The 25,600-nt window shown below is 40.9% G+C and overlaps 4 protein-coding genes across 8 annotated transcripts; all 4 read right to left on the bottom strand.

Moving 5' to 3' along the window:
• Positions 1-1,010: 1,010 nt before the first annotated feature.
• Positions 1,011-4,004, bottom strand: s100s (S100 calcium binding protein S). Of its 2 annotated transcripts, XM_039819720.1 has the most exons (4): positions 3,908-4,003; positions 2,586-2,632; positions 1,980-2,133; positions 1,011-1,797 (listed from the first exon to the last, which is right to left on the bottom strand). In XM_039819720.1, exons 2-4 carry the CDS (start codon positions 2,597-2,599, stop codon positions 1,621-1,623), a joined length of 345 nt encoding a protein of 114 aa, XP_039675654.1. In that variant the 5' UTR covers positions 2,600-2,632; positions 3,908-4,003; the 3' UTR covers positions 1,011-1,620. The 2 variants fall into 2 exon arrangements, with proteins under 2 accessions (XP_039675654.1, XP_039675655.1); XM_039819721.1 differs by lacking the exon at positions 2,586-2,632 and having other exon boundaries at positions 3,908-4,004.
• A 246-nt stretch (positions 4,005-4,250) lies between these two features.
• On the bottom strand, positions 4,251-11,375 carry s100u (S100 calcium binding protein U). Its single transcript, XM_039819719.1, has 3 exons — positions 11,249-11,375; positions 8,430-8,564; positions 4,251-8,081 (listed from the first exon to the last, which is right to left on the bottom strand). The coding sequence occupies exons 2-3, from the start codon at positions 8,547-8,549 to the stop codon at positions 7,551-7,553; spliced, it is 651 nt and encodes a 216-aa protein (XP_039675653.1). The 5' UTR covers positions 8,550-8,564; positions 11,249-11,375; the 3' UTR covers positions 4,251-7,550.
• A 1,455-nt stretch (positions 11,376-12,830) lies between these two features.
• On the bottom strand, positions 12,831-15,176 carry s100a11 (S100 calcium binding protein A11). Its single transcript, XM_039819722.1, has 3 exons — positions 15,042-15,176; positions 14,796-14,942; positions 12,831-13,170 (listed from the first exon to the last, which is right to left on the bottom strand). Exons 2-3 carry the CDS (start codon positions 14,922-14,924, stop codon positions 13,036-13,038), a joined length of 264 nt encoding a protein of 87 aa, XP_039675656.1. The 5' UTR covers positions 14,925-14,942; positions 15,042-15,176; the 3' UTR covers positions 12,831-13,035.
• A 1,007-nt stretch (positions 15,177-16,183) lies between these two features.
• Positions 16,184-25,275, bottom strand: pbxip1a (pre-B-cell leukemia homeobox interacting protein 1a). Of its 4 annotated transcripts, XM_039819715.1 has the most exons (12): positions 25,124-25,275; positions 24,873-24,901; positions 24,181-24,311; positions 23,257-23,341; positions 23,066-23,121; positions 21,704-22,358; positions 20,965-21,198; positions 20,617-20,640; positions 20,131-20,174; positions 19,858-19,953; positions 19,486-19,666; positions 16,184-19,272 (listed from the first exon to the last, which is right to left on the bottom strand). In XM_039819715.1, exons 3-12 carry the CDS (start codon positions 24,253-24,255, stop codon positions 18,251-18,253), a joined length of 2,472 nt encoding a protein of 823 aa, XP_039675649.1. In that variant the 5' UTR covers positions 24,256-24,311; positions 24,873-24,901; positions 25,124-25,275; the 3' UTR covers positions 16,184-18,250. The 4 variants fall into 4 exon arrangements, with proteins under 4 accessions (XP_039675649.1, XP_039675648.1, XP_039675651.1 ...); XM_039819714.1 differs by lacking the exon at positions 24,873-24,901; XM_039819717.1 differs by lacking the exons at positions 24,873-24,901; positions 25,124-25,275 and adding an exon at positions 24,808-24,831.
• Positions 25,276-25,600: the final 325 nt, after the last annotated feature.

Raw genomic sequence — 25,600 nt, forward strand, 5'->3', positions numbered from 1 at the left:
TTGTTTTGAATTGTTTTCCTATCTGCAGGCACCTCAAAACTCAAATTTTCAAACCGTCTAATCGGAGGACGCCTTTAGAGAACACAGTGCCGAGGAATAAAAACAGGGTGAACCCACCCTGGAATCAGTTTCTTAATATTGCTGAAGGTAAGAAAAGGAGGCTCATCAGTGTTTAAGCACAGTTACACCCAGAAGTGAAGAAATCCCTCCAGTTCAAAGGAGAGGATCTGTAATTCAGCTGCTCAGCATTTTTTCTTTAAAACTGATGGATGAGCAGCTTTAAAAGCCAATGAGGTGGAAGAAGATGTGTTGATTTACTGATCTGTGTGTGTGTGTGTGTGTGTGCGTGTGTGTGTGTGTGTGTGTGTGTGTGTGTGTATATATGTGGGTGTGTGTGTGTTAGACACTGAGGGACAGTAAGTGTGCTAACAGTCACAGCAACTTCAACATTCCTCTGTGATTATACCACTGCTTTCCAAGTTACATACTTGACTAATGTACTCCATAAAGTGGATTCACTTCCCGCCTATGCAGGCCTTACTCCATTCACAAACACACGCAGACACACACATGCACACAAACACTCTTTATCTTCCCTCACACCCTCTCTCTCTCTCTCTCTCTCTCTCTCTCTCTCTCTCTCTCTCTCTCTCTCTTCCTCTCCTCCCTCTGTCTCTCTCACTCTTTTGAAGAGGTTTTCCATGCAGATCCAAGTCAAACATCTGGGTCAGCTTATATCTAGTGGAACAAGACTTGCAGGATATTGTTGGCAGGATGTGTGAGCTGGAGCAGTTTACTCTGTGGGAATCCCAACACACACACACACACACACACACACACACACACACACACACACACACACACACACACACACACACACACACACACACACACATTGTTCCTCTTTGCGCCATTCAACTTGATTTCCAGGTGCAGCAATTCATGCCCAACATGAATACTTGTGCATCTAGATTTTTAAGTATGTGAAACCAAACCACCACAATTAATAGTTGGTTAAATGCCATGTTTAATATTTTGAAGAATGCATTGGTTATTACCAAAACGGATTACAAAATAGGCACAAGAAAGGGGATAAATCATATTCTATGGTTCAACGCTGAGTACATACAATAATATGATAATCTGTAACTTAATATATGTTCACAAATTATTTATGTGCAAGAAGTGCTCAAACATTCTGTTGTGCATTCTGCAAAACTCTAACTTCCTTACTTTCCAGTGCCTTATTCAGAACATACAAGAAGCTGTGAAAACTGCTATATTTGAGTTGAAAGAAGTTGCAATATACCCTGTTCTGTATGTAAAGTCACTCACTACCCTGAGTGCAACCAGCTCCGGATATGCTGTGGTATGAAAAACAGTTGCAGAGGAGAAAACACTACTCCTGTTGAATGCCCTGTGTCCTGTGACCGCTCCCCTCATGTGTAATTGTAGTGTTTACAAATTGCATAAGACAAAAGTCCACTGCAACTCTGTCCTCTTTCTCTTACAGTTCTTTCCCCTCCTCCGCCTTCATTCCCCCATTCCTCTTCTACCACTTTCCACCTATCCCTCCCACTGTTCTCCCCTCATCTCTCTTGCACTGATTCAATTTTTCTTCTATGCCGACCCGCCATCTTTCGGTTTCTCATCTGTTTTGCAATCCAGGAAGAAGTCGTTGCAGGCGACAGTGAGAGCGCCCATCAGGATGATGAACTCGGTGAAGTCCACCTCCCCGTCATTGTTGGCGTCCAAGTCGTTCATCACCTTCTCAACCGCTTCATTATCTTTGGAGCCCTGTCAGAAAGCAAAGAGAGAGAGAGAGAGAGAGAGAGAGAGAGAGAGAGAGTTAAGAATGTGTGTGTGTGTGTGTGTGTGTGTATACATCATTGCACAAGCTTGTCTTAACTTGTGTGTCTAAGTATGTGAGTGCATACCTTCACTTGTGTGTTCATTCATTCACACACTCCTTCTCTTACCCCTAAATAAGTCCCCAGCTCCTCTAGTAGCAGCTCCTTCAGTTCACCTCTGCTCAGAGTATACTTGTCGCCCTCCTTCCCAGAGTACTTGTGGAAGGTCTTTATGAGCATCTGCATGGCACTCTCCAGGTTGGAACTGGGCTCCTTGGACATTCTGCAAAGGCATCAGGTAAAAAGGTGAGAGTCTGCCACAAAATGCCCGCTCCAGCCCCAGCTGCATGTGCGGTCACATAGCAGTCAAGGGTGAAGCCACCTCTAAGTCAAAGTGATAGTTGGAGAGACAGATGGATAGAAGGAAGGAGGTTTCCCCATTTCTATACAATGGGTCGAATAACACTTGCTGTAATGCAGAGGCTATTACTCACCCTAATTTAGGTGAATGTGGTCACTGTGTGTGTGTGTGTGTGTGTGTGTGTGTGTGTGTGTGTGTGTGTGTGTGTGTGTGTGTGTGTGTGTGTGTGTGTGTGTGTGTGTGTGTGTGTGTGTGTGTGTGTGTGTGTGTGTGTGTGTGTGTGTGTGTGACCTTACTGGGTTTTACATTTCAGAGGTTTGGATGGAAAGATGGAGAATAGCGTTGGAAAAGCTTTTCGAAACAATCTTACACACATTGTTTCCGGCATCTTGGAGCTTCTTGTGCTGGACTTGTGGAGAGACTGCACACACAGACACAGATAAGTCACTGTCAATGATGCAGACTTTCTATCTCAATATATATATTTAAAAAAAATGCACTCTTCATGTCACCTCAAAGATAGTTTTAAGAACATATGAGCTGTTTTAAAAAAAAGTCCACTTCTTGGGTTATCGTTCTTGTGAGCTGAATGGGTAATACATGTAACAATTAACAGTGTGGTGTTGGTGAAGAGTGGTTTCAGTGTTAAACCTGTTCTCGGTCTGTTGATTGTGTAACAGCCTTATCGTTCAAGATGGAAACCAGGAGAGAAACATACAACTGGTAATCACATTCAGAAACTAAATAACCTGAGGTGCCAGCATATACCCTTCACTTGTGTGTACAGATTAAGGAACTTATTTACTTCCACACTTGCTCAGTCACATTCAACCTTCAAGCTCAAGTATAACGTTTAGGGATCTAGCTATAAAAAATAAAAGTTAACGGCATTATTTTGAGGCTAATCCATACTCATACATGATACTGAGGGACACAATCATTCCCTGTGCGTGATTTATTAACTATCAGCTATTACAAAAAAAGACAGAGATGCTGATGTCAGTCACCAGTTATTGCCTCTCATCATGCAATAGAGCATTGTGTCCCGGAGAGGTCAGAGTTGTAGGCAGCAGAGACAAAGAGGCGAGTGGACACCAAAGCTGGCTAACTGGAAAATCTATAGGGGTCATCTGTCTCACTGACTGACACAATACAATAGGAAACCATGGAGACAGAGATGCTATCAGTATCACAACATTGAGCATGGCAATAATGAATATGCACTACGTTAACTTAATGGTGGAACTATATCAACGTTGAGTGACGTATGAAGTTAAAACATTGGTTTAAAAATGAACTATTGATGTACATCCATGCCATTCTTATAGTTGTTATCAATACATTTTTCATCCTTTATTCTACATTAATGCCAGTATATTGTTATTTCTTAACACTGCTTTGACTGAAATCCCTATTGGCTTCACTTTTTATGTATAAAGTCCCTGTCATGCTCTTCTCAGAGCTTGCGCATCAAAAGACAGCAAACGGTACCTTTACAAGACAAAATAAGTTAGAATGACTCCCTCGATTTTCAAGTCTTCTGCTACCCAGTGTCATTGTACCCTGAAGGGTTTTGATTCTAAGATATTTACTGCAGTTGCACAGCTGATAACATGCTTTTAATTTACTTTACAAGTAAACCGTCATTAGATACAGAGGAGAAAGTACTGTGCAGAAACCAAGCTGTCGGTCTTACCTGAGTGCTGATGGAGGGCCTCCGTTGTCTTTGAAGAGGTGCAGGGGACTGAGCCAAGGCAGCGATGGATGGGGAGAGAGTTTGCCAGTGGCTTAAATATCACCTGCCCCTCTCCCTCCTCCCCCTACCTCCTCCTCACCCCCCATACTCTTTCACCCTCTTACATACTCTCAACTTCTGTTTCTCTATCCTCCCTCTCCCTCTCTCCCTTTGCAGGTGCTTTCTCTCCATCACACACACACACACACACACACACACACACACACACACACACACACACACACACACACACACACACACACACACACACACACACACACACACACACACACACACACACAAATATGTTATCGTCACAGTTTTATTCAATGTTAGCCATTACACGTTACATGGAATTAGCAAAAATGATGGAGCATTATATAGGAAGTTGAAGTACTAGCATAGTGGAGTTTACTGGACATGACAGTGGACTGAAATGAGTCCAACTGCTTAACACTAACACGCCTTCTAGTACTTGGCAGGAAATAAACAGAGCACATCAACGCACAATGATGAAAGCCTGCACAATATCCTGGGAATGGTCCCATAATTGCAAACATTTTGACCCAAAGCACATCCATATACTTGTATGTGCACATGTTATATCCGCTGGGAGGATTCCTAACACAGGTTTTTATCTTCATCTACTGTGAATGAATGAGACTTATTGTGTGTCAGTGACAATCTGGCTGCAAACACTCCCTGCCTGCAAATCTGCTGTTTCATTCCAGCATGTTATTAATCTACATGGAGTTAGGGTTGGGTGAGGTTCACACTAAGGGAAAGTAACAAAAACTGCCAGAGCAGACAGTTCAACCTCTTTGTAAGAAAAATTAGCTCTTACAGTCCATCAATCTGCTGTTCAAAACAGGTTAAAAGAAAGCATTAGCTGCAATAGAATAATTTTGCAATGTTTAATTCACTCTAAATCCAGGAATCTGTTGCTAGTGCAAGTCATTTTAAAACGTGGCAGCAAAGTGAATTCTACTTTATCCAGTTTCATTTTACCATATGTTGCTCATGATTATTGGTTGAGAGCAAATAAAGAACACAAAGATGCACGAAACATGGCTTATGAGGAATAGCAAATAAGAAATGCAGTTTACAAGTATGTACTGTATATATAAACACAAGTTACAGTACATGTTGAACAGAAAGCTGGCTGTAGATGGTGCAAGAGAGTGATATGTTTCCATCATTTACAGGAAGTACCATGATAAGAAAATGTTTTGATATAAAAATAATATAGGTTGTAATAAAAGAAATAATAATATAGCCTAAATAGCCCAACATGTCCAATGGGTTTGTTAGTAATAGAGCATGCAGGAAACAGCGTACTACGAATATAATGGCTGAGCAGAGTGAGTGTAAATGAGAGAGTATTTACAATGGGAGTGTCGCAGTGAGGCAGGGTGACCACATGACTCAGGTTTATTTGTCTTGGCCATTTTTACTGCTGAGCAGTTTGAAGTGCCAGGTGCTGTTTCAGTGCATAAGGTGGACATTTGGTAGTGAGCCCAATGTGTGTGCCTTAAGCACTACGCAGCTGGCCAGGTGGACATATAACATAGCGGGCCTGCAACACAAGCCTTTTTCTCATCGCTGCATTATTGATGATGAGACGATTTACAAATCATTAAATTGTAATTAACAAATTGCATATAATGTGACAAAGAAGTACGTTTTCAAGTGATGTCAATAGTGGTCCAAACAAGAAAGAGTTAGGTTAAAAAAGTTAAATATAAAGAGGCCTGGTCAAACTCAAATAATTGGCCACAATAATTGCAATACAATGTAAATACTAGCAAATTAGTTTCTGCATGCAACATCTTATGTATTAGTCTTTTATAAAAGATCAAACCACATAGATTCATATTGATGGCTCAGCATTCTTTATCTTTTGCTTAAAATAGCACCTTTAACAATCCCTCTGAGAGTAGCACATCGTGTGATGGGCAGGATTACTGGAGCCTGGGATTACTTTCATGCAATTGTTTGTGTCCCAGGGTGTGTTACCCATCTAATGCCTAAGCCAGAGGTGTCCCAATGCCTGTGACTCAAGAATCCAGTTGCAGGTCAAACAGGGTCTTTAAACTCTATGAGGGTGTGACCGACAAACAAACACACAAGCCTGAACAAGAGCTACATTTCTGTCACTCCATTCAGTGCTGCCAGGGGTCCCTCCAAATAATGTACCATCTAGCACATTTATGGATCAATAACCATTGAAATGTCATATAAAGACATAACAAATAGAAATGCACTTATTGTATCGTAAAGTACTTGAGATAAAAAACTGCCACCAAGTGACACCTTGTTAAAGTGACACCTGTTATGGTTTTCTTTACCTCTTGTTATTTGTTACCTTCTGTTCTTCTCTAACTGTTCTAATCCAGGGGGATTAGGATGCATTAATACCTTCTCTGGCCGACTCCCCTAGTCACCAGCCCACTCCCATGGGAATATTTGGGGCTCCCTTTTGACTGTAAGTGTATTGTTCTTGAACCTTATGATCTTCCATTTCCTAACCCATAGCTGACTATAAGTGAAGAGAAGTGAAGTGAACCTCTCTGGGAATTACAAAAATTAAAGAAAGAGACAGAGAGCCCATGAAGTAGAGAGAGAGAGAGAGAGAGAGAGAGAGAGAGAGAGAGAGAGAGAGAGAGAGAGAGAGAGAGAGAGAGAGAGAGAGATAAGGATGTGATGGGGCATTGAGTACACAATAAAATGGGGTGAAGTAATGTAAATCTTCAGCAAAACAATTTGTTTATTGTCATGCCAAGTCAGCTACATAGCATTGTGAGTTGGGTTAGGGTCAAAAAATGATATAGTGTTATTCACAGATTTCCATGCAACCATTATCGGAATAGTTATTGATTCTGGGAAAGTATTCACTTTTTTACTGAGAATTAACTGAGAAGATTGACACCACTCTGGAATACAAGAGTGGTGATGATCGTCTCATCCAATTCTTTTCAAGAAAGTTAATAATTACCCAAAATGTCAAAATATTCCTTTAAGCCATTAGTGCTAAGCAAGAAATATATACTGTGAAATCAATATACTGCTGATGGACTAATGTACAGTTAGTAGTGTAGAGGAGTTGAAGAAAAGACCCAGATAAAAATAAATGTGGGGAGAGGATGTTATTTAAACTTAACATCTTGGCTGCAGTGACACTTTGGCCATGTGTGTCAGTGTGCTGCTGCAGGTAAATCATATTTTGCAGTAAGCTTTTCACAGGGAAATGGCATGCATATGATAGTGTACATCTGCATGCTATCATAGTATATTATCATAATGAGGTAAATGTGCTATATAGTGGGATGCACATGCTGTACATATGAACATAGTGGTAACTAGTAGTACAAAGCAATGATTCTACTGTCATGTATTATTTATCATATATGAGGAATAGGGTTTCTTCAGAGCTGGGTTTGTAGTGTTTGAACTTTTACCGATATCTTGTACTTTAGTGTTGTGTGTATTTTGGCAAAAAATCTTTAGTGGTTTATTTGCTTATTTTGGCATTAATGTTTTGTTTTGTGTGGTGTTGAATGTAAGCATGTAGTGGGATTTGTTTTGTGAAGGAATGGATTGTCCCCTATGAGGTGGCCTCCTCTATCTTCACTTCTGCCTCCACAGCTGCAGCCAGGTTCCCTATAGCTTTCTCCACCTTTTCTGTTTCCTCCTTCTTCTCCTCTTCTTTTACGACCACTTCCAGTGCGGCCTTCTCTACTGCTGCTGCTGCTGCTGCCACCACTGCTGCTGGCTTCTCCTCCTGCTTTGCTACCTCGGACTTTATCGTTAATTTGACATTTCCCTCTGCCTTTTCTTCTACCTTTACTTCAGCAACTGCTTCTACCTTTGCCTCTTTATTCGCTTCAGGCTTTGCTTCCTCATTTGCCTCTGAGTTTGCCGCTGGTTTCTCCTCTTCTTTGCCGGGGGAACTTAATGCCACTTGTCCGGACACAGCATTTTGGGCAGGCTCCTCTTTGGCGAGATTGCGCTGTTCGCTGAGCGAGACCGCCAGGTAGCCAACCAGCTTCAAGTACTCCTCAAAACCAACCTTTCCGTCCTGATTGGCATCCAGTTCCTGGCCCATGTTGTTGACTGCCTCCTTGCTGTCTGTGTCCTGGATAGTAGGCACACACAACACAACCATTAGACAATCAAGCATGATGATTAGTAATTCTACCTGGACTTCCACTGGCGAAATCACCATACACGATTAGCAAATTACACTCTATCAGTGGCTCTATCTGCATTACAATGCTGATGAATGTCATTCTGTCATATCAGATCACTTTTCCCAATTCACCTACTGTATATTACACCACCATTTGGTCACAATACTAATGTTAAGAATCTGAACAAGTTAAAACTAGCCAGTTCTAATGCAAGACTACTATGTTCTTTTCTGTGAGGTGGTTACATAATGCAAGTGTTGGTAATATTTCAGTTTCAATGAAGATTTCCTGACCGTAAGGATGTTGGAGAGCTGGCTCTTGACAAGGCTCTGGAATTGACTCTTTCCTAGATTCTCCTTTCCCTTGGACGACTTCAGGAAGACCTTCACCATGGTCTGAATAGCAGACTCCATGACTCCTCTCTCTCTCTGTGAAAAGGAAGCGGTCAAGATAGATGTTAGATAGATAGATAGATAGATAGATAGATAGATAGATAGATAGATAGATAGATAGAGTAAGGGAGGAAGATACAGGATGTTCTGATTCAAAACACATTCAAGTGATAGGCCCATACAGTGGAAAATGAAACAGAGGATCTCCTTGTGTCCTTGCGAAGCCTTTCGTTTCAGGTGTTGAGTCTCGAGCAGCAATAAGGGAGGGACAGTGACGTGAGATAAGTGGAGAGGGTGAGAGGGAGTCTGATTGAGAGACAAGCTCTGATGCACAATGGAAGTTCTGATCTTTGATAGGTCATCTGATCTACTGAAGCTACCGAGGGATCGGCTTCAGATTACATAAGGGATTACCTAGGCCCTGTCTGCTCTGCTCTCTTTCTTTCCTTCTTTCTGTCTTTCAATCTCTCTCACCAGCTGCCCTCTCTGTTCCTTTGCCTATCACTGTCTCATCCTCATTTTCACTTTGCTGCCCTTTCTTCTTTTCGAGCCTTCGCACAAATACATGCAAACGCATTTGACAACAAGGCTTGATAAGGATTTCAAGGCTTTTGTTACACACCAGCAGTGAATTCCTGCATAAATATTAAAAAGTCCAACTAGACTTTGCATCACTTTAGATATAGAGACACAATCATAATTGTCTACAGATGTGTAGGTAATCTAACAGACATTGCTCAAAATGTAAAACATGCCAGTATAAGTGTCTCCGCTTTGCAGGAATTCCATTCATTGCTGTCTGTGGAGATCATTTAGACAGGAATTTACAGGCCAACTATGAGCTGGTGTGCCCCAAAGCAGTGAGAGGATATGTTCAAGGTGACAGTACTCATCTGTCAGCTTCGGTATTCAAATGTTGCAGAGGAAACAACAGTTTATGCTGGTGAGAAAACACACTGCAGACTCCTTGTCTCCACAGGATGCCGCCTTGCTCGTGTCAGCTGAGCGGTCGTTTGTAGACAAAAAAAATAGTATCTCAATTACTGAAGTGCATGTCACACTCAACCACCCTCCAGCCAAGCATTTTCTCCACAGCTGGTCACTACAAGCATATGTGGCCAATTAGGGCATGTGCCTGTTAGTCACATTATACCATTAGAGACAGGGAGCTCTGACACTGTAGCATAGGGCCATTAAAAGCTAACATTTCACTCGACCCCTTTTAGATTTTACTCATTGACGTACTGATCTTTACCTGTTTGTTTTGCTCTGACCAAATCTACCACATGAGCACAATACAAACACAAGTTTGCATGTAGTAAATCTTATCTGATTGTCCATACAGCTGTCATTGAGCAATAGTGATAATGTTATGAGCATGAGTTCAAAAGAGGTTTATTTACCACATCTTATCTTTTCTTTTTTTTTAAACTTCCATCTCCATATATAATGTCTTTTGTCAGTTTTCTAGAGACACATATTAGAGACACAGCCCGTATTATGTAGGAACTTTAGGGGACTTCTTCCTGCACCAGTGACACACCCTCCACAGCCTGAGTACACAAGGGCCTTAACGGCTCTATGTGCATCCTGTCTAAAAAATACCCAGCAAATGCATTTCTTCTATTCGTGGATTGCTATTTCTATCCTTTCTCACATTCATTATTTACCTAGTGGACTCTCTTAAGGTGGTATTGCCCGCTTGGACAGAGTCCCAACACGTGCCCTAATTATGACAAATTAACTGCATCATCCGTCCACCGTCAGAGATTCATTTTGTCTTGTCAAAAGACAAAATAATCCCCTTCTTTGTCTTAAAAGGTAAAAAAAAAAAAAAAAAACTGCGCAAATAATTAAATATACAGGCCTACAACCAGAGGTTTCCCGTTTCCCTCCAGAGCCCAAAGGAGAATGAGTGTTGCGTTTCCAAATGGGGGAATTCGATACGGTATGTGCGCACAGTAATGACAACACTATCGCTATGTGACATAAAATATTAACAGAGGAACAAGTTAGGTTGTGGCTGTAAACTGCGTTAAGCAGACGTACAGCGGCTGTCTTTCATCCAATTCCTCAGTTAGGTTTGAAAATACAGACAACTGAACGCTGGACGTTGCGCAACGTCAACATTTGCCAGGACTCATCATCAACACCAGATATTTTAAATATTGACTAAAAGTGTTGAAAGAAGTTTTCATAAACGACACAGCTCCACACAAATCCACCCAGCAAGCCACGCTCACTTTCGTGGGCCTCTTTATAAAAAGTGGCCTATATTGTGCGCAAAATATTGATTTTACGCAAAATTGCGCTATTACGCGCGACCCGGTGCCCACTAGGTACACTGTGGGCCTATAGGCTCAATACCCTGTCACTTTCATTTTTCATAGGCTGTTTGCAATTGTTCGGCAACTTGACAACTGATCAAAAATCTTTCTGAGAGAAAGAGAGAGAGCATATGGCAATCAAACACAGTCAATAAAACCGAACAAGTAAATAGCAGAATAGCCACCAACTATTATCATTTACTGTGCTGTTATATAAGTGCAACATGAGCCTAAAAAACTTCTGAGAGCTGGAGTCATTGAAACCATCCTGCAGTCAGTTTCATGGGACGGCTCTTGCAAGAGTCTATCGAAACGTGGCAAAAACGATGAACAAATACAAGATTTATACGCAGGAGAAACTTAAAAGAGCCCAGAAAGACGCATTCAACTCACCGTATACCTTCTGCAGGACAAGAGAAGTGTACAAATTTGCGCAAATTAGAGTTTCTGCCCTCTTCTCCGCCTTTCTCCGCTGCGTTTAGCCTAGATAACTTGCCAAACTAGTAGGACGCGGGAGCTCCTTTGTTTTTTTTTTTTTTTTTTTTTTTTTTTTTTTTCCCCCCCCCACCCAAAGGGGGGGGGGGGGAGGGCGCGGAGGGGGGGGGGGGGTTGTGGAGAGGGGGGCCCTCTCTTTGGGAAAGGGGGGGGAAAATTTTTTTTTTTTTATTGGAATTATCTTTGGCTCTTAAGCCAGCTGTTTCGCGTTATGTGTGATTTGCACAGTTTCACGCCAACTAGCCAGGCTTGTGGCTTGGAGCGGCTTCATCTGCAGGGACGAGGAGACAGGGCGGGTGGGATTACTTCATCTGAACAAGGCTCGGTCGCTTTCTATATTATTCTATATTAGTGATTCATTATTAAATGCGGAAATAGAAAAAAAAAAAAACGTTGAATCTTAAAGTATAGCCTAGCTATTATCCATAGTCTTACAATCCTTTCTAGGGAGGATGTATATTTGTTCTCCTTTATTTTTTACACATCTGTCTCCAGGGACACACATTAAAAATGTTTTGCAAAAAGTACAAAAGTAACAAACATGAACAAAATCATAGTTTTTAACTACAAATGACAGCTAAAACTGGGAAATTTGAGACTAAAGGAATCTTCAATGAAAAAGCCAGTGTGGGTGGCATGAGTGGTGCAAGAAGCAGGTTTGCCAAGTTGAAAGGGCCTTCATTTATTATTTTTAAATTCCCTCCACAGATTAAATTTCACTACTTGTGCTTCTTTCGATGGATACATGAGATACAAGCCTCTACATCCAGATTATCTTGGAAAGCTGTTGACTGCCCATTTAGGAGACTTCCCTACCCAGACAATATACACACGGCCTACACATACCAGTGCCACTGCTCTTTTAATCTCTCACTTTATTGCTGCTGACTCATTTGCCCGTCACCACCCCTCCCACACTGGCACCTTGGCATGTGTAATTTGGATACAAAGTTCACATTTTCTTATCTGTTGAAAGATCTGCTTTTTTAACATCAGTTAGCAGCATCGCCTCTCTTTTGCAGGATTAAAACAGGCCTATAGGCTATAAAACAGCTGGGGAGCAAGCCAGCACACATAACTCTGTCTAGACATCAGACTAAACACAACATGACAGTATAACACCAATAACTAACAGCTAAACAAGGACAATGCAATTAAACTACAAAGCTTGAAATGTCCCAAACATAATGGGATGTATTTGGTCCACATATCCCCATTACACAGTCCACTAAGGCCTCAGTGACAGACAGTGAAGAGGTTACGCTTTACGCTTAATGCTTGGACAGGCAGCTTTGTACAGGCAGCTTTGTACAGGCATTATGAAGCTCTATGGAACAAGATATGGTCTGGATGGTGTATTTGTGGCAGCAGTAACGCATATAGGATTACAGGCCCCTAAATCAAGGCTGTAATACACTCCTGCTCAAATGTGGGTGCATGGACATCATATAATGTGGTGAATGAATGACAGGAAACAGAGTGTTGGCGGCCGAGGGTTTAAGACAATGAAGCCTTTAATTCAAAGTTGCATTCAACAAATGGTTAACTAAAGAGTTACACATGTGGCATTGGTGGAGTGATAAAAGAACTTGCAGGCCTTTGAGTTTACAGTTAGACAGCTTGAATTGAGCTGATTGGTGTTGCACAATCTGCTCATAGCCACAATTGACAAGACAGCGTCGGGATTACTGAGTGAAGCCTCCCTGTTTGCTCGCCAGTTTTCCAATCAGCTGCCAGAACTCGCAGAAAGTCAGCTCCCCGTCGTTGTTTTCATCCAGTGAACCCATGAGCTGCTCGATGGCCACGGGATCGCTGGCGTTCTGTGGGTGATCAAAGAGAGGAGACCCTGATCATTGCAAGACCACCCTGAGCTGCAATATCAACTACTCTGTGAGACTGTCCTGCCACCTATTGGCTGAGCATAGTAAAAAATATAACTCAAGTACAAATTCATTAACAGCTACACAAACTTTCCTTTAAAAAACATATTCAATCTGTGTTTGTGTTTGACTATGTTATGTATATTGCTGGACAACAGTAGGAAAATGGAACTCAAACCCCATCACTGATAACTATATATATATATCTATCTATAACTATATATCTTTAGTCACTATAAAACACAAATTTATATTCGGTGTAAAATGTAAAATGTATATATTTTGCACAGTGTCTGTGCTATTTGTCATACCTGATTATTTCCATAGATGTGCAACATTACACTTATTAATTGGTGAAACATTTAAATAATCAGTTAATCATTTAAGTGATTTGTCAAGTAAAACTACTGAATATTTGGTATTAAATATGTTATTTGCTTACTTTCCTTTGTTTTATACCAATGTAATTAAATATTTTTTTCCCAAGACAAACTAAGTTATTTCCCTTTGCTGGACATCCTATAATGCTAATTTAATTTTTTTAAACATTTGAAGATATAGGTCCTTTGTCACAATGCCGCACATAATGACATGTCATACACCGCACACAGCATAAAAACAAGGCACTAAACTGGAATATAAAAAGTATACAATCACAATAATGTATGAAACAGTGTTGTAATGTAACGAAGTACAAATATTTCGCTACTGTACTTAGGAGAATTTTCACGTATCTGCACTTTACTTCGTTATTTATATTTCTGGAAACTTTCACTTTTACTCCACTACATTTCCTAAATAACATGTACACTATAACTCCGATACATTTCCCCTAAGCGTCTTCGTTATTCGTTACTTGCAAGAAATGTTCTTACACGTTGGAATGAACAAAAAATGTAAATTCTGTTTTTCTCTTCGTTAATGTCAGACTTTGAATTTGATGTTTAAGAAGGTGTGAAAACCCTGAATATTATGCTTTACTATAAGGAAGCCACAATAAAGTTCATATTCAAAAGTTTTTTTTAAACTTTTACTTCTAATAGTTAAGTACAATATCATAACATTAATTTTGATACTTAAGTACAGTAAATATCAGATACTTTAAGACTTTTACTCAAGTAATGTTCTAGAAGGTGACTTTAACGTCTACCAAATTCATTTTCTGGTAAGATACTTGTACTTCTACTCAAGTATTGCTTTCTAGTACTTTATACAAGACTGGTATGAAATATACACATACATTGTGTTTTTACATAATAGGTGAATAAATTGTACATTTTACAAGATGATGATGTAGATTCTTTCATATGGGCTACCCAAGGACATGATGATGTGACATTGTGTTCAATTTAGAGAAAGTAATCTGTAGAACTAAGGATGAGGATAACATTGGAGTTATAAAGCAACTCACCCACAGTGTTATGTCTGAGTAACAGTGCAGTGACGTCTCAAAAGGCTTCAGACATACTGTGTCAAGAACTACAATTCTATCTGTAGGTGCTCAGGATGCAAATCCAGATAGAAATAAGCAGGCAAAGTGTCTCAGAACAACTTCTGAGGTTTACCTTGACATAGTTGGGCAGCTCAGAGGTCACCAGGTTCTGGAATTCGTCTTTGCTCAGGGTGCTGGAGGATCCATCTTTCCCAGCGTACGTCTTGAACTGTGTAACAAGGGTGCAGATGGCAGCTTCCATGATGCTTTGTGCTGAGACCTGGAGAGTAAAATGAAAAGAGAAACAAAAGGGTCAACAAAAATCTTTCACACAAGATATAAGACAAATTGTACTGAAAAACAGTGGCAGTGTTCTCACCCTTTGTGTTGAGATGCTGTGCGTTGCGTGTTAGGCTGGTACCAAGAACTTTGTGCCTCCACTCTGACCATCACCTCTCTGAATATATACGCTTCATCTGCGTTTACTGATGCACACATCAGCGGAAAACACTTAACCTGCCCCCTTCTCCCCCATCCAGCAGGCTGACCTATCTCTGCCTGATTTCCACTAAAACTGCACACATACACAGCTACATAAACACACATGCACAACACAGAATAACATTCACTCTGTCCTACAAAGGGCAAATTTGTACTGATGATAGCAAAAAACCCATTACCAGTCTGTTTGCAGAGCAAGGATCTCTGTCAGGCCATTCTAATCAAGCAACTGAATCATGCATGTCTCAGCAATAATTAGTTTATATAAAACATGACTCAAATAATATGCAATTCAGGGCAACACACACTGCCTCATGTGTAAGTCTTTCAGGAGTAAATGTGTGTGGAAAAGAAAGAAATGGTAACTTTTATTTTACAGCATTTAAAGGACGATGGAGGATGATGATATGAAAGATTACTGACAAAGTTTTTGAGTATTTTGACCTTCTCAAGATTGTCTGTTAGACACGTTGTAAGTTCATCCATGTGTATTTTAATGTGCATCAGTTACATTTTATTTGGAACCAGGTCTCATCTTGGAAACAAAATTGTAGAGAAAAGGCACAGAACTATACATAAATGCTTGCGTGGTGACTTGTTTGTAGAATTCAAAAAATGCCAAGCTCTCTCTGCAGTTTCATAGTGACTGAATGTTCTCAATCATTGCTTACATTCTCGTTCATCAGCAGATCAGGTCAGTGACTCTGCCACACTGGTTGGTTTATGTATCATCTCCAGGCTGAAAGAGACTTCGTGCCTGTGCATGTGTTAGCTCCCACTCAGAGTATTTAATCTAGATGTAAATATTTTAGTTTGGCATCATAGCTGTTATAATAGATGCCTGTCATGCCAACACTTCTACTTCCTGTTAGAGAGCGAGTCAGACAGCATTTCTGGGTTTCATTGTAAATTTCCCACTATGAAAATAGTCATATTAATACAACCCATTCTGAAGCAGAATGGTTTTTTTAACTTCCTTATAATAAATGAATCAACTGAACTGTTTCAATAAAGACAAACTTTACGTTTAATGATGAAAACTTTATTGAACATAACACTGACTTCCTAAAAGAGGACATAACTGATGATGAAATTAAAAATGATCCAACTGTTTTACATGCACATCTGAGCCAGTTCCTACATTAGCAGTAAGCACAGAGCCCCACTGTTGTCCCACAAAGACAAAAATACTTCTCAAAAATTGATTCAACTTTCATAAATGTGTTTGATTAAATGATTTGTGTGTTGAAATTAAGCTTTCTTCCGATCCCTTTGGTCTAAAAACTTTCAAAATAAAAAGTTCCTCTGTGCAACAGCAGAGAACATTTAACAAAACTCAGTTCAACACTTCATGTGTAAACCCTATGACATTCATTCTCTGCCCTATAAACAGCAGTACAATTGAAAGCAGTGTAAACTTGTTTTCTTCTTTCTTTTGCAGAAGCAAATTAAATCCAAGAACTCTTGTCCAATGTAGGATATTCATAATAATAAAGGCACGTAAGCAGTAGCTGGCAAACTTAATATCTGAAATACCAAAGTAACTGAAAACGTCACCATATCCACATTCAATGTGTACTGTATGGCCCTCTTTATATACAGTCTATGGTTTGGCCTGGGACAAAGTCTCATTAAAAAGGACAAGGACAAGATTTGCAGTGTAGTGACAGAATAAATAAACACAAAACACTCCAAAGCTTCTTTCAATCACTGAAAAATGAAAACCAACAATCTCAATCTGTTGTCTTTACACATCCTCCTAAAGAGGGAAAACTTCATGATCAAATATGACTAGAATCAAACACTAAAACAAAACAAAAATCAAAGAATTAGCCAACAGTGGGAAACAGTTCTGCAATACTTAATGGATTTTGCTTTGTGTCTTATTTAACCTTTGCCTGGCTCATTCAATTTAAAATTGAAAAAAAAAAAAAAAAATGCAGCAGCCTCCTCATTTTACCATTTTCTTCTACTAAATAACTTTTACTAAATCACTTCTGTGCATGTCAGTTAACAACCAGGAACAATAAATTACCGCACATTAACTCTATAATTTTTGCTCTGGGATACCCAGTAAATGTTGATCATGTGTTGGAGGTCCCAATGGCTACATTACAAAAATATTAAAGAGAACTAATGGTCTAAAAAAACATAACAGAGAAAAAAAATCTTTGCTGTAAATGTGAATGTTTGAGAAAAGTTCTAAAGTGGTTTAGCAGTCATAACTTTTATGATGACGAAATATAAACTTCTGTCCTATTGTTGTTGTTTTTTATAGCAGCTCTGACGTTTCACAAACCGGTTCCTGGTTGATCAGCACATCTGCTGTCAACTGTCAGTTGGAAGTTGCAGGATCAAAGGTCTGTCAGATCTAGAAACCAAACGCTCAGGGCTCTCAAACAGCATTCTGTGTGCGTTTGCCCAAAAACTGGTCTGACCTGATCGGATTCTTATCACTAAAAGAACTGGGATCTCTTCCTCTGGGATTGGACAGCAACAGCCGACCTGAGGCCAATGGTATCTGCAATAATTTCTCAGCACTTGTGTTAAACCTGCTCAGAGCCGTGTTGGGTTGTTTTCACACGGTCAAATGACAGAGAAGTATTCAACTTTCAATTTAACATGTATTTCTGTAACTGACAACTTATATAATACCATATAAATTGAAAGAATATATTTAACCACTGCAATGGTGCTGAACAGAATTATTTTAGCAAATACCATCTACCCAGTTTTTTTGTGTGATCTGGATATTATTAGTTTGAATATACATGATGAGCGCAACATGCACTACGTATTGAGAAAACACTATACAGCAGAGGAAAACCCACACAACACATTACTGAAGGACTTTGCATTAGGAGGCATGACCTGACAGAGGTAGGTAACAACAACTAAGTCCAAAATGACACAAACAAGTCTAGCTTATAATTAAAGACTCAGAGGGACACATTTATGAGAGGTACAACCACTCTGTACCAGAAGCTACTACAATTACAGCTCTGAAGAGGAGAATGTAGGCAAGAAATGTCCTTTATAGCACCTCTTGAGCTGTTTCTTAGCGTTTCCTTTTTCCTCTTTGTCTATTTAAGCTGTGGCGGCAAACTTCCACAGGGCTTCCCGTTCAAACTCCTCCATCTCCTCCTCCAGGGAGTCATCGTCTTTCTTCCCACCGTCCTCCAAAACGTCCACCATGTCCTCAAGAATGTCCGCCACGTCCTCGGCAAAGTCACTGAAAAGAACCCTGTCGTGGATAAACCCGCCATCCTCAAAGAACTCTGCAGTCAGCTTCCGGATCTTGTCTTTGCTCTCAGATGAAGATCCTTCGAGCTTGCTCAGGTAGCCCTCCAGCAGTTCCTCAAACTCGGGCAGCTCCACTGGATAGAGCCCCTCCTTGCTGGCGCAGTCCTCCACAGAGCTGCAGCCCAGCTGGGGGCGGACGTTGCGTCGAAGCTTCAGCTCCTGGTCTCTCCAGAAGTCGTTGTGCTTGTGCTGATGAGGCTGGCGGGGCTGTTGGTGGTGAGGCTGGTGCTGGTGATGGTTGTGGGAGTTCTTACCAGGCGGGCTGTGCCACGGTTTCTCCTTCCTCCTCTCTTCTCTGTCCATTCTGCGCTCGTCCTTCTTCCTCTCCCACTCGTTCTGGTGTTTCCTCCATGCCTCTTTGTGAGAGTTTTGCTTCTGAGATTTCCAACCCTTGTCCTTCTTCTCTTCTTTGTCTCTCTGTCCTCCCTCCTTGCTATGCTTCCATCCTTTCCTTTCGTCTTTCTTCCAGTGGTCGCGCTCATTGCTTTTGCCCTTGTTCTCTTTCCACTTAGACTCCTGTGGCTTCTTCTTACCCCACCTCTCTACTTGTTCAGAAAGCTTCCTCTGGATCTCCTCCAAACTATCCCTCACTCGTTTCCTGTCGCCTCCATCTTTTTTCATCCCTTGCAGTCTCTTCTTGCTCTCCTCCAGAAGAACTTTCTGCCTCTGGAGTTCTTCCTTCAGCCATCCTCCCTCATTTGTGTCCTTCCTCCTCTCAGGGCCCGCTGCTTTCTGGTTACTCTGACCATCTTTGTCACCAGGCTGAGGGGCTGAGCTTGAGGTAGCCGGAGGCATTTCCTGATCATCTGTGAGGGATTCAAGACATCAAAGTTATAATGTGTTTGGTAATTAATTATATCAGAAAGGCCAAAAGATTAGCATTCTGCGAAATCCATTTTTATATCAAAGTATCTATGTGCAATATACAGTAGTTTCAATAAATATGAACTAAAATCAAAAATGCAACAGCACAGATTTCATTCAGCATTCTAATTCACTTCATGTTTGCCACATCGTACCTGTGAGCTGGCTGAGTTCGGTCACCCTGGACCTCAGACTCTCCAGCTCTTTCTTCAGCTCAGGCAGAGATGACAGCTCCTCCTTCAACTTTCTGTTGTCTTTTTCCAGATCTGCTTGTCCCTTTTCATCACCGCTTGCTGCTAATGCTTTCAGTGCTGAGTCGAGTTCTTCTTGCTGCGACTAAGAAATAAAGAAAAACAGCGACGTTCACAATGCAGACACGTGACATAGTCAAAGCCAGGTTCTGCAGAACTTGGACAATAATCAAAAATGTTTGTTGAAAACATGCAGCCTATATATTGCAGTGCATTAAAACAATGTGCAAGGGTAAAAAAAAACATCATTAGCATCAATATAACTGGTATACTGACCTGTAGTTGAGCCTCTAGCTGAACGATTTGCTGGTTTTCCTGTGTGAGTTTATCCAATAGCTCTTTCATATCCTGTGGATCACTGCTAAGCCAGTCCTGGATTTAAAATAATTGGCAAATGAATAAAAAACATATTTTTTAAATAATCCTGTCTTTAGCATGTCTTTTTTTAAGTTTCAAGACTCAAGATTCCTCTAAATACTACAGTAAAGACACATACTGGACATAACACTGAGATTGAGTTAACTGACGTGACAGATGGAAGGAACAGACCTGGCTTTGTTCTACATCACTCAGTTCAGAGGCGTCAAAGTCACCTGTCAGATAAGAAAAACAACACATTTTTCACACAAGTCTTACAACACACACTATTGACACACAGCTGCCAAGCTGTCTTGCCACTGCATAAGATGTGTTTGTTGTGAAGAGCATTCTATGAGCTCAGGCACTACCTGTGCACAGAAACTATTTATTTAGGCTGAATTTTCTTTTAATCCAGTTTTATATATTTTGACCTAATCAAGCAAATTGCCAGCAATAGTTAAGTTAACCCTCATCTTAAGCATCCTAAACATCCAGTGAGTCCTTCCAAACAGGGATAAAGAGTGTAATTTCACAATTCAGAATGCGTGTTATTTGCCATTTTCTGCTGCCACAGCATGAAGTGTCAGGCCAGATAAGTGCTTGGACAAGCTATTGAGCGTTAGCCAGCTAGCGCAGAAGCTTACACTGCTGTCTAAACTGTAGTACTGAACCTACCATTATTCAGGTCAGAGAAGAAACCTGTTGACATAGCACAGCTTAGTCGACAAGATCTAAAAACAGACATCCATCTACTGCTGACGAATGTGTCATTCGTAAATACTGGCATTGTAAAAAAAAAAAGCCAATGTGTAATAATGTAATTTTTGACAATATATACTATAAACCATAAAATTAGCAAACCTCTGATGTAATAGGTGTAAACGGGTGCACAAACATCACATAAGCATTTGTTGGGTTATAAATATTATAAACAAACTGTGAGCAAAAGTAGTCCCTCCTACTGTATCGAACTATAAAAAGCGGAAGCAAGTTAGCAGGCTTAGTTGTGTTGGAGGAACTCACCTGAGAGGAAGAGGGAACCTAAGAAGAGCAGGATCAAAGAACCCACAATGCATTTGTTCAAGGAGAACCATGGCTTTTCCTCTTTCTTCTCAGCAAGCTTGAACTCCACTTCCTCGTCCTCATCTTCCTCATCTGATGTTCTTGGTCTTGGCTCCTCAAAGGAGGGGACATTCCTCCTCCTCAGTCCATCATCAAAGCTGCTTGTGTCGCCCAAATCAAAACTGCTGGATGGTTCTATGGGAGGGAGAAACATAACATGAGTAAAAAAAAAAAATGAAGACACCTAGCCTTAAGTTAAACCACATGTATTCAAATGTGGCCCAGAGAGTAACTTCAACAATTCATCTCAACATATTTGGCTACCAAAAGTATCATGATCAGTATCCAAATCATAATTATCTACTGGCAGGCTGCCTCACACAAAAATACCAAAATCTAAGCACACACACAAACCCAACATAGTGTAAACAGTATGTGAAAAAAAGCGGACAAAAAAGTCAGTGTTTCTGCAGAAATGGAGGCGTTTTCTCACTAAATTACAACAACCGTAATTTCATGTATGGGGGTTTCTTCATTTTCTCAGCGGGGTGTATGCCTCCCTGTCATACTGATAAATCACTTTCCAGATACTAGCGTGACACAGACAAGAAACATGGTAAACAATTCTTCTGCAAGAAGACTCTCGTGTTCTGCTTCTATTGATAAGCGCTAACTACAAAGAGCCATAAACCCAGCATACCCCCTTCTGCTTCTTCTCCTTCTTCTTCTCTCCCATCCTGGGTCATTGTCTCAGATGGCTCCATCTCCTCCTTTTTCACAGCTGCCTCTCCCTCTGCCTCTACTAAACCAACAGTCTCTGGTGCAGGACACTCATTGATGGGGCTTTCTGTCACCAGGCTCTCTGGGACTTGGCTTGGCGACTCTGTACTCTCTGGAACAAAGCTGATATCAGCTTCAACATGAGGGGGAGGATCAGTGGCTGTAAGGGTCTCTGTGGGGATGCTGACCTCAGGTTCAGCAGTAAAGGCAGGACTCTCCCCAGCAGGGCTGGCAAGAACCATCCCGATATCAGCAGGCGTGTCAAGCACTTGTTCTGTAAAGACAGGGATCTCAGTCAGGAGATAAGTGGAGCAGGACTCCTCGGGCTCCGATGGCAGGAGATCGGCATCAGGAATATCGAGTGGAGCCCCCAGATCAATGTTGGTGACAAAGGGTGTGGCTCCTAGGTGCTCGTTGTCACTGGGGGAGCTGGTTACAATGTCATGGATGACTGGAGGCTGACTCTCCAGGTCGAGGTCTGGAGGATCAAGAAGGTTGGGTGGGAGAGGACTAATCTGGGTTGGACTAGATGGGATGGGTCCCTCACTGGACTCTGGAGAGGTCTCTTGACACACCTAGAAATAAGGGTAGGAAAAATGTTTTCTGTGATATCATCTTTTTGTGACCTTTACTGCAATCAATGTGTTACTTTGTGATAGTGTTTCTATGATTTTGTTCTTTTAATGCATCCATTTTCTGATTTGTCTGTATTGTCTAGAGCCCTTCTCTTTTATTTAATGACTTCCTATGCTGCCCAGAGTGACATTTTCAAGACAACAGGTCTCAACTTCTCAAATTATATTGGGCGTAGGCATTTGCATAGTAAGACTGAGACAGTTTTCTAGTCACCTTACTGAAAACACATCACAATCTACTGAGGCTACTTTCAGTGTATCTCTACAACTTGTATGACACATTTCACCCTGTCTGGTTCTTAAACATGGATGCAAAATGCTAATTGTAGAAGGAGCTTCTTGATTCTGAGTTACTGGCAACAAAGGTGGGTGTATGAAGTCGATGTTATAGATCTGTAAAGTGTTCTGTCAAACTCAACTCTACCTATGCTGAAAGTAAATATCGTAACATTATCTATGTGTGGGCCATAAGTAAGTACATACATACGGAAGTACTAAAAGAGAAAACACAACATCTAACAAGAAATTAGACACAGTGCACATTACCAAAAGCTGGTCATAACAATGTAAATATGCTGTAAGGAGATTTTGACATTGTTTAATTGTGTAATGTATGCCTTGACTGGATTATTGCATTGTTCACCAACCTGATGGCCTTCTTCAGAGAGGACAGTTTCTACTGGAATGTCACTTGCAGCAGCTCCTGAAACAACATTCGCACAATGTCAAAACTAAAATATGAAACTAAAGAATAGGTTTAAAAGCAATCTTTTTGGCCTTAATTGTTGATTTATGCCACAACCCAAACTAGCAGCCACAGATCTTGACATGTCAATACCGGTCACATCCTCAGAGAGACTCGGGACGTCACCCAGGCTCTCAGTGCCGTCATCTACTGGCCCGACATTCTCAACAGCAGCTTCCTGTGGAGTCAGAAGATCCAGGGAGATCAAGCTTCCTGCAAGTATTTACATTAACACCTATAGTGCTCTCGTTGGTAACACTGCCCTTGACATTTCAACAAACATTACAGGAATGCATGCATGCATGCATGCACACAAGCCTGGGCTGGCAAACATATCACTATTTCTTGTTTATCAACTGTCACTGTAATTAAATCATGGGAACTTCTAACAATAAAGTAGATGCTGAGTCGACTATCTTCCATAATGATTTCTGACATACTTGATAATAGCAGCTACAAATTACAGTTAGACTTACATTTACATTACATACATGTTGACATAGACACAGACTCTATTCCTAAACATATATTGTGATACATATTCAACTGTCATATTAAGTCTACTCTCATTGATATAAATGGGATAAGCTAAATATTACCTCTCAGTATAATGCAATACATTGCAACAGCACTACATACTACAGACTCCTGCAACCTTCACTATAACCTTCATAAAGGCACAATTTATTGCAGGGCTGTTGTATTACATTAGTTTTAGTTGGGTGTGCCTAATAAACTGGCAATTGTGTGTATATTGGTATCTAAGGAGGATCTTCTGCTTATTACATTATATATTTTTCTGTACTGAACGCAGCTGTCTTAACACAGACAGCCATGTACAAATACTTGCACGTAGAGTTGCAATATGTTGGGTGCAGGTACAAACATGCCATATTTAAAATTAACTTGTATTCATGAGCAAGGATAATAACTATCATCCAAATTATATCCAGGCACACATAGAGCTTCAATTTTCAGTTTCCCTGAGCTATGTCTTTGTCAAAACCATGGTCATACCTCGGGGGAGAGGAGGGTCCAGCTGTTAGTTGAGGAGCCACTGCTGCTGCCTGTGCTGTTGCTGTTGTCAGACATCGCCCTCTTCAGGCTCAATTTGGCACCGCACGGTGCAGACTCAGCTTTATGATTTTCTGCAGACGACGACAGAAACAACGTATATTCGTTGATCATGCCTGATGCACACACAACATGCCTTGTGGGAGTTAACTGGATTATCTAGATGTAATAATGTGACTCTAACATGGTTACATAGTATTGATATAAGTAGGCTACTTGCCAACAACCGTATGCGCAGTTCGAACATGAAATAAACACAGAATGAAAAACGATGTCTCATTTTCGGCAATATTTTGATGGTGATTTTGTAAATAGTTGTTCAAGAGGACAAGTATGCAATAACGTTACCGTTTGGGACCTAATTTGCCACAGACATGAGATAAAGACCAGAGTGTCGTTAATACAAGTTATGTAACGGTGTGTTGGCATCCATACTGCTGCGCAGTTTTTTTTAAGGGTTCAGTCAGAAGAAACAGGAATCTCCTGATTGTTTTCATCACCGCTGCTTTTCCCAGCCAACTTTTCATTCAGATCCATGCATCCAGTCAATCTGTGTGCCAGTTAAATTACCAAAAATGGTCAAACCGCAGACACGAGCAGCTCTTTGATCCAGACAAACAACGGTTGATACTCACATGTCGACAACACTATGTGCGGTAAGCTTCTGTTCAGCACATATAAGAAACAAATATTAAGGGGCTATTAACTGTTGTAGCAACTAAATTCGGGGTTCACTCATAATGGTAAACAAAGGATGGTAGCATGGATGGTAGGCTGAATATTCCCACTCCCACTCTTCCGCGTTCTCACTCAGGCCCAGCTGTTCGCCAGCACCTACACCTGCTCGATTCTAACAAATTTAACACAAATAAGACGTTTTATTTACCCAATTTGTTTACACCTCAGTCGCTCGCTGTTTTTCCCTTCAAAACGTTTTGTTTTTTAGTATGAACAACGTTCTTCTCTTCCCGTGAACTTGGGAACTTTGGGAATTCCAAGCTGCGTCACGTCGACCAAGGCGCCGTTCGTCCAATAAGGTTTCAGCAAACGAGAAGGCTCTCCCGCCCCTGAATCACGGCTGGCCCAATCAGATAGAAGTGTCGTGTCAGGAAAACGACGCACAGCCCTGCTTGATTGACGCCTGCAGGTGAAAGTGGCAGGCGATAGAGTACTGGTCCTTTTAATAATACAACATCATGTGTGAACCGTCCCTTGAGATGCATGGGTGTACATATATATATATATATACACAGAAGGGAGAGGCTACCAGGACCAGCCGCACACTGACACGTCTGCAGAGCTATATTTGAACTGCGGGACTTACCAGGGTGGATAACCCCACTACTCCGGTTGCTCCTGTGTG

The sequence above is a fragment of the Perca fluviatilis genome, chromosome 13 (genome assembly GCF_010015445.1).
Source record: "Perca fluviatilis chromosome 13, GENO_Pfluv_1.0, whole genome shotgun sequence".
Lineage (NCBI taxonomy): Eukaryota > Metazoa > Chordata > Actinopteri > Perciformes > Percidae > Perca > Perca fluviatilis.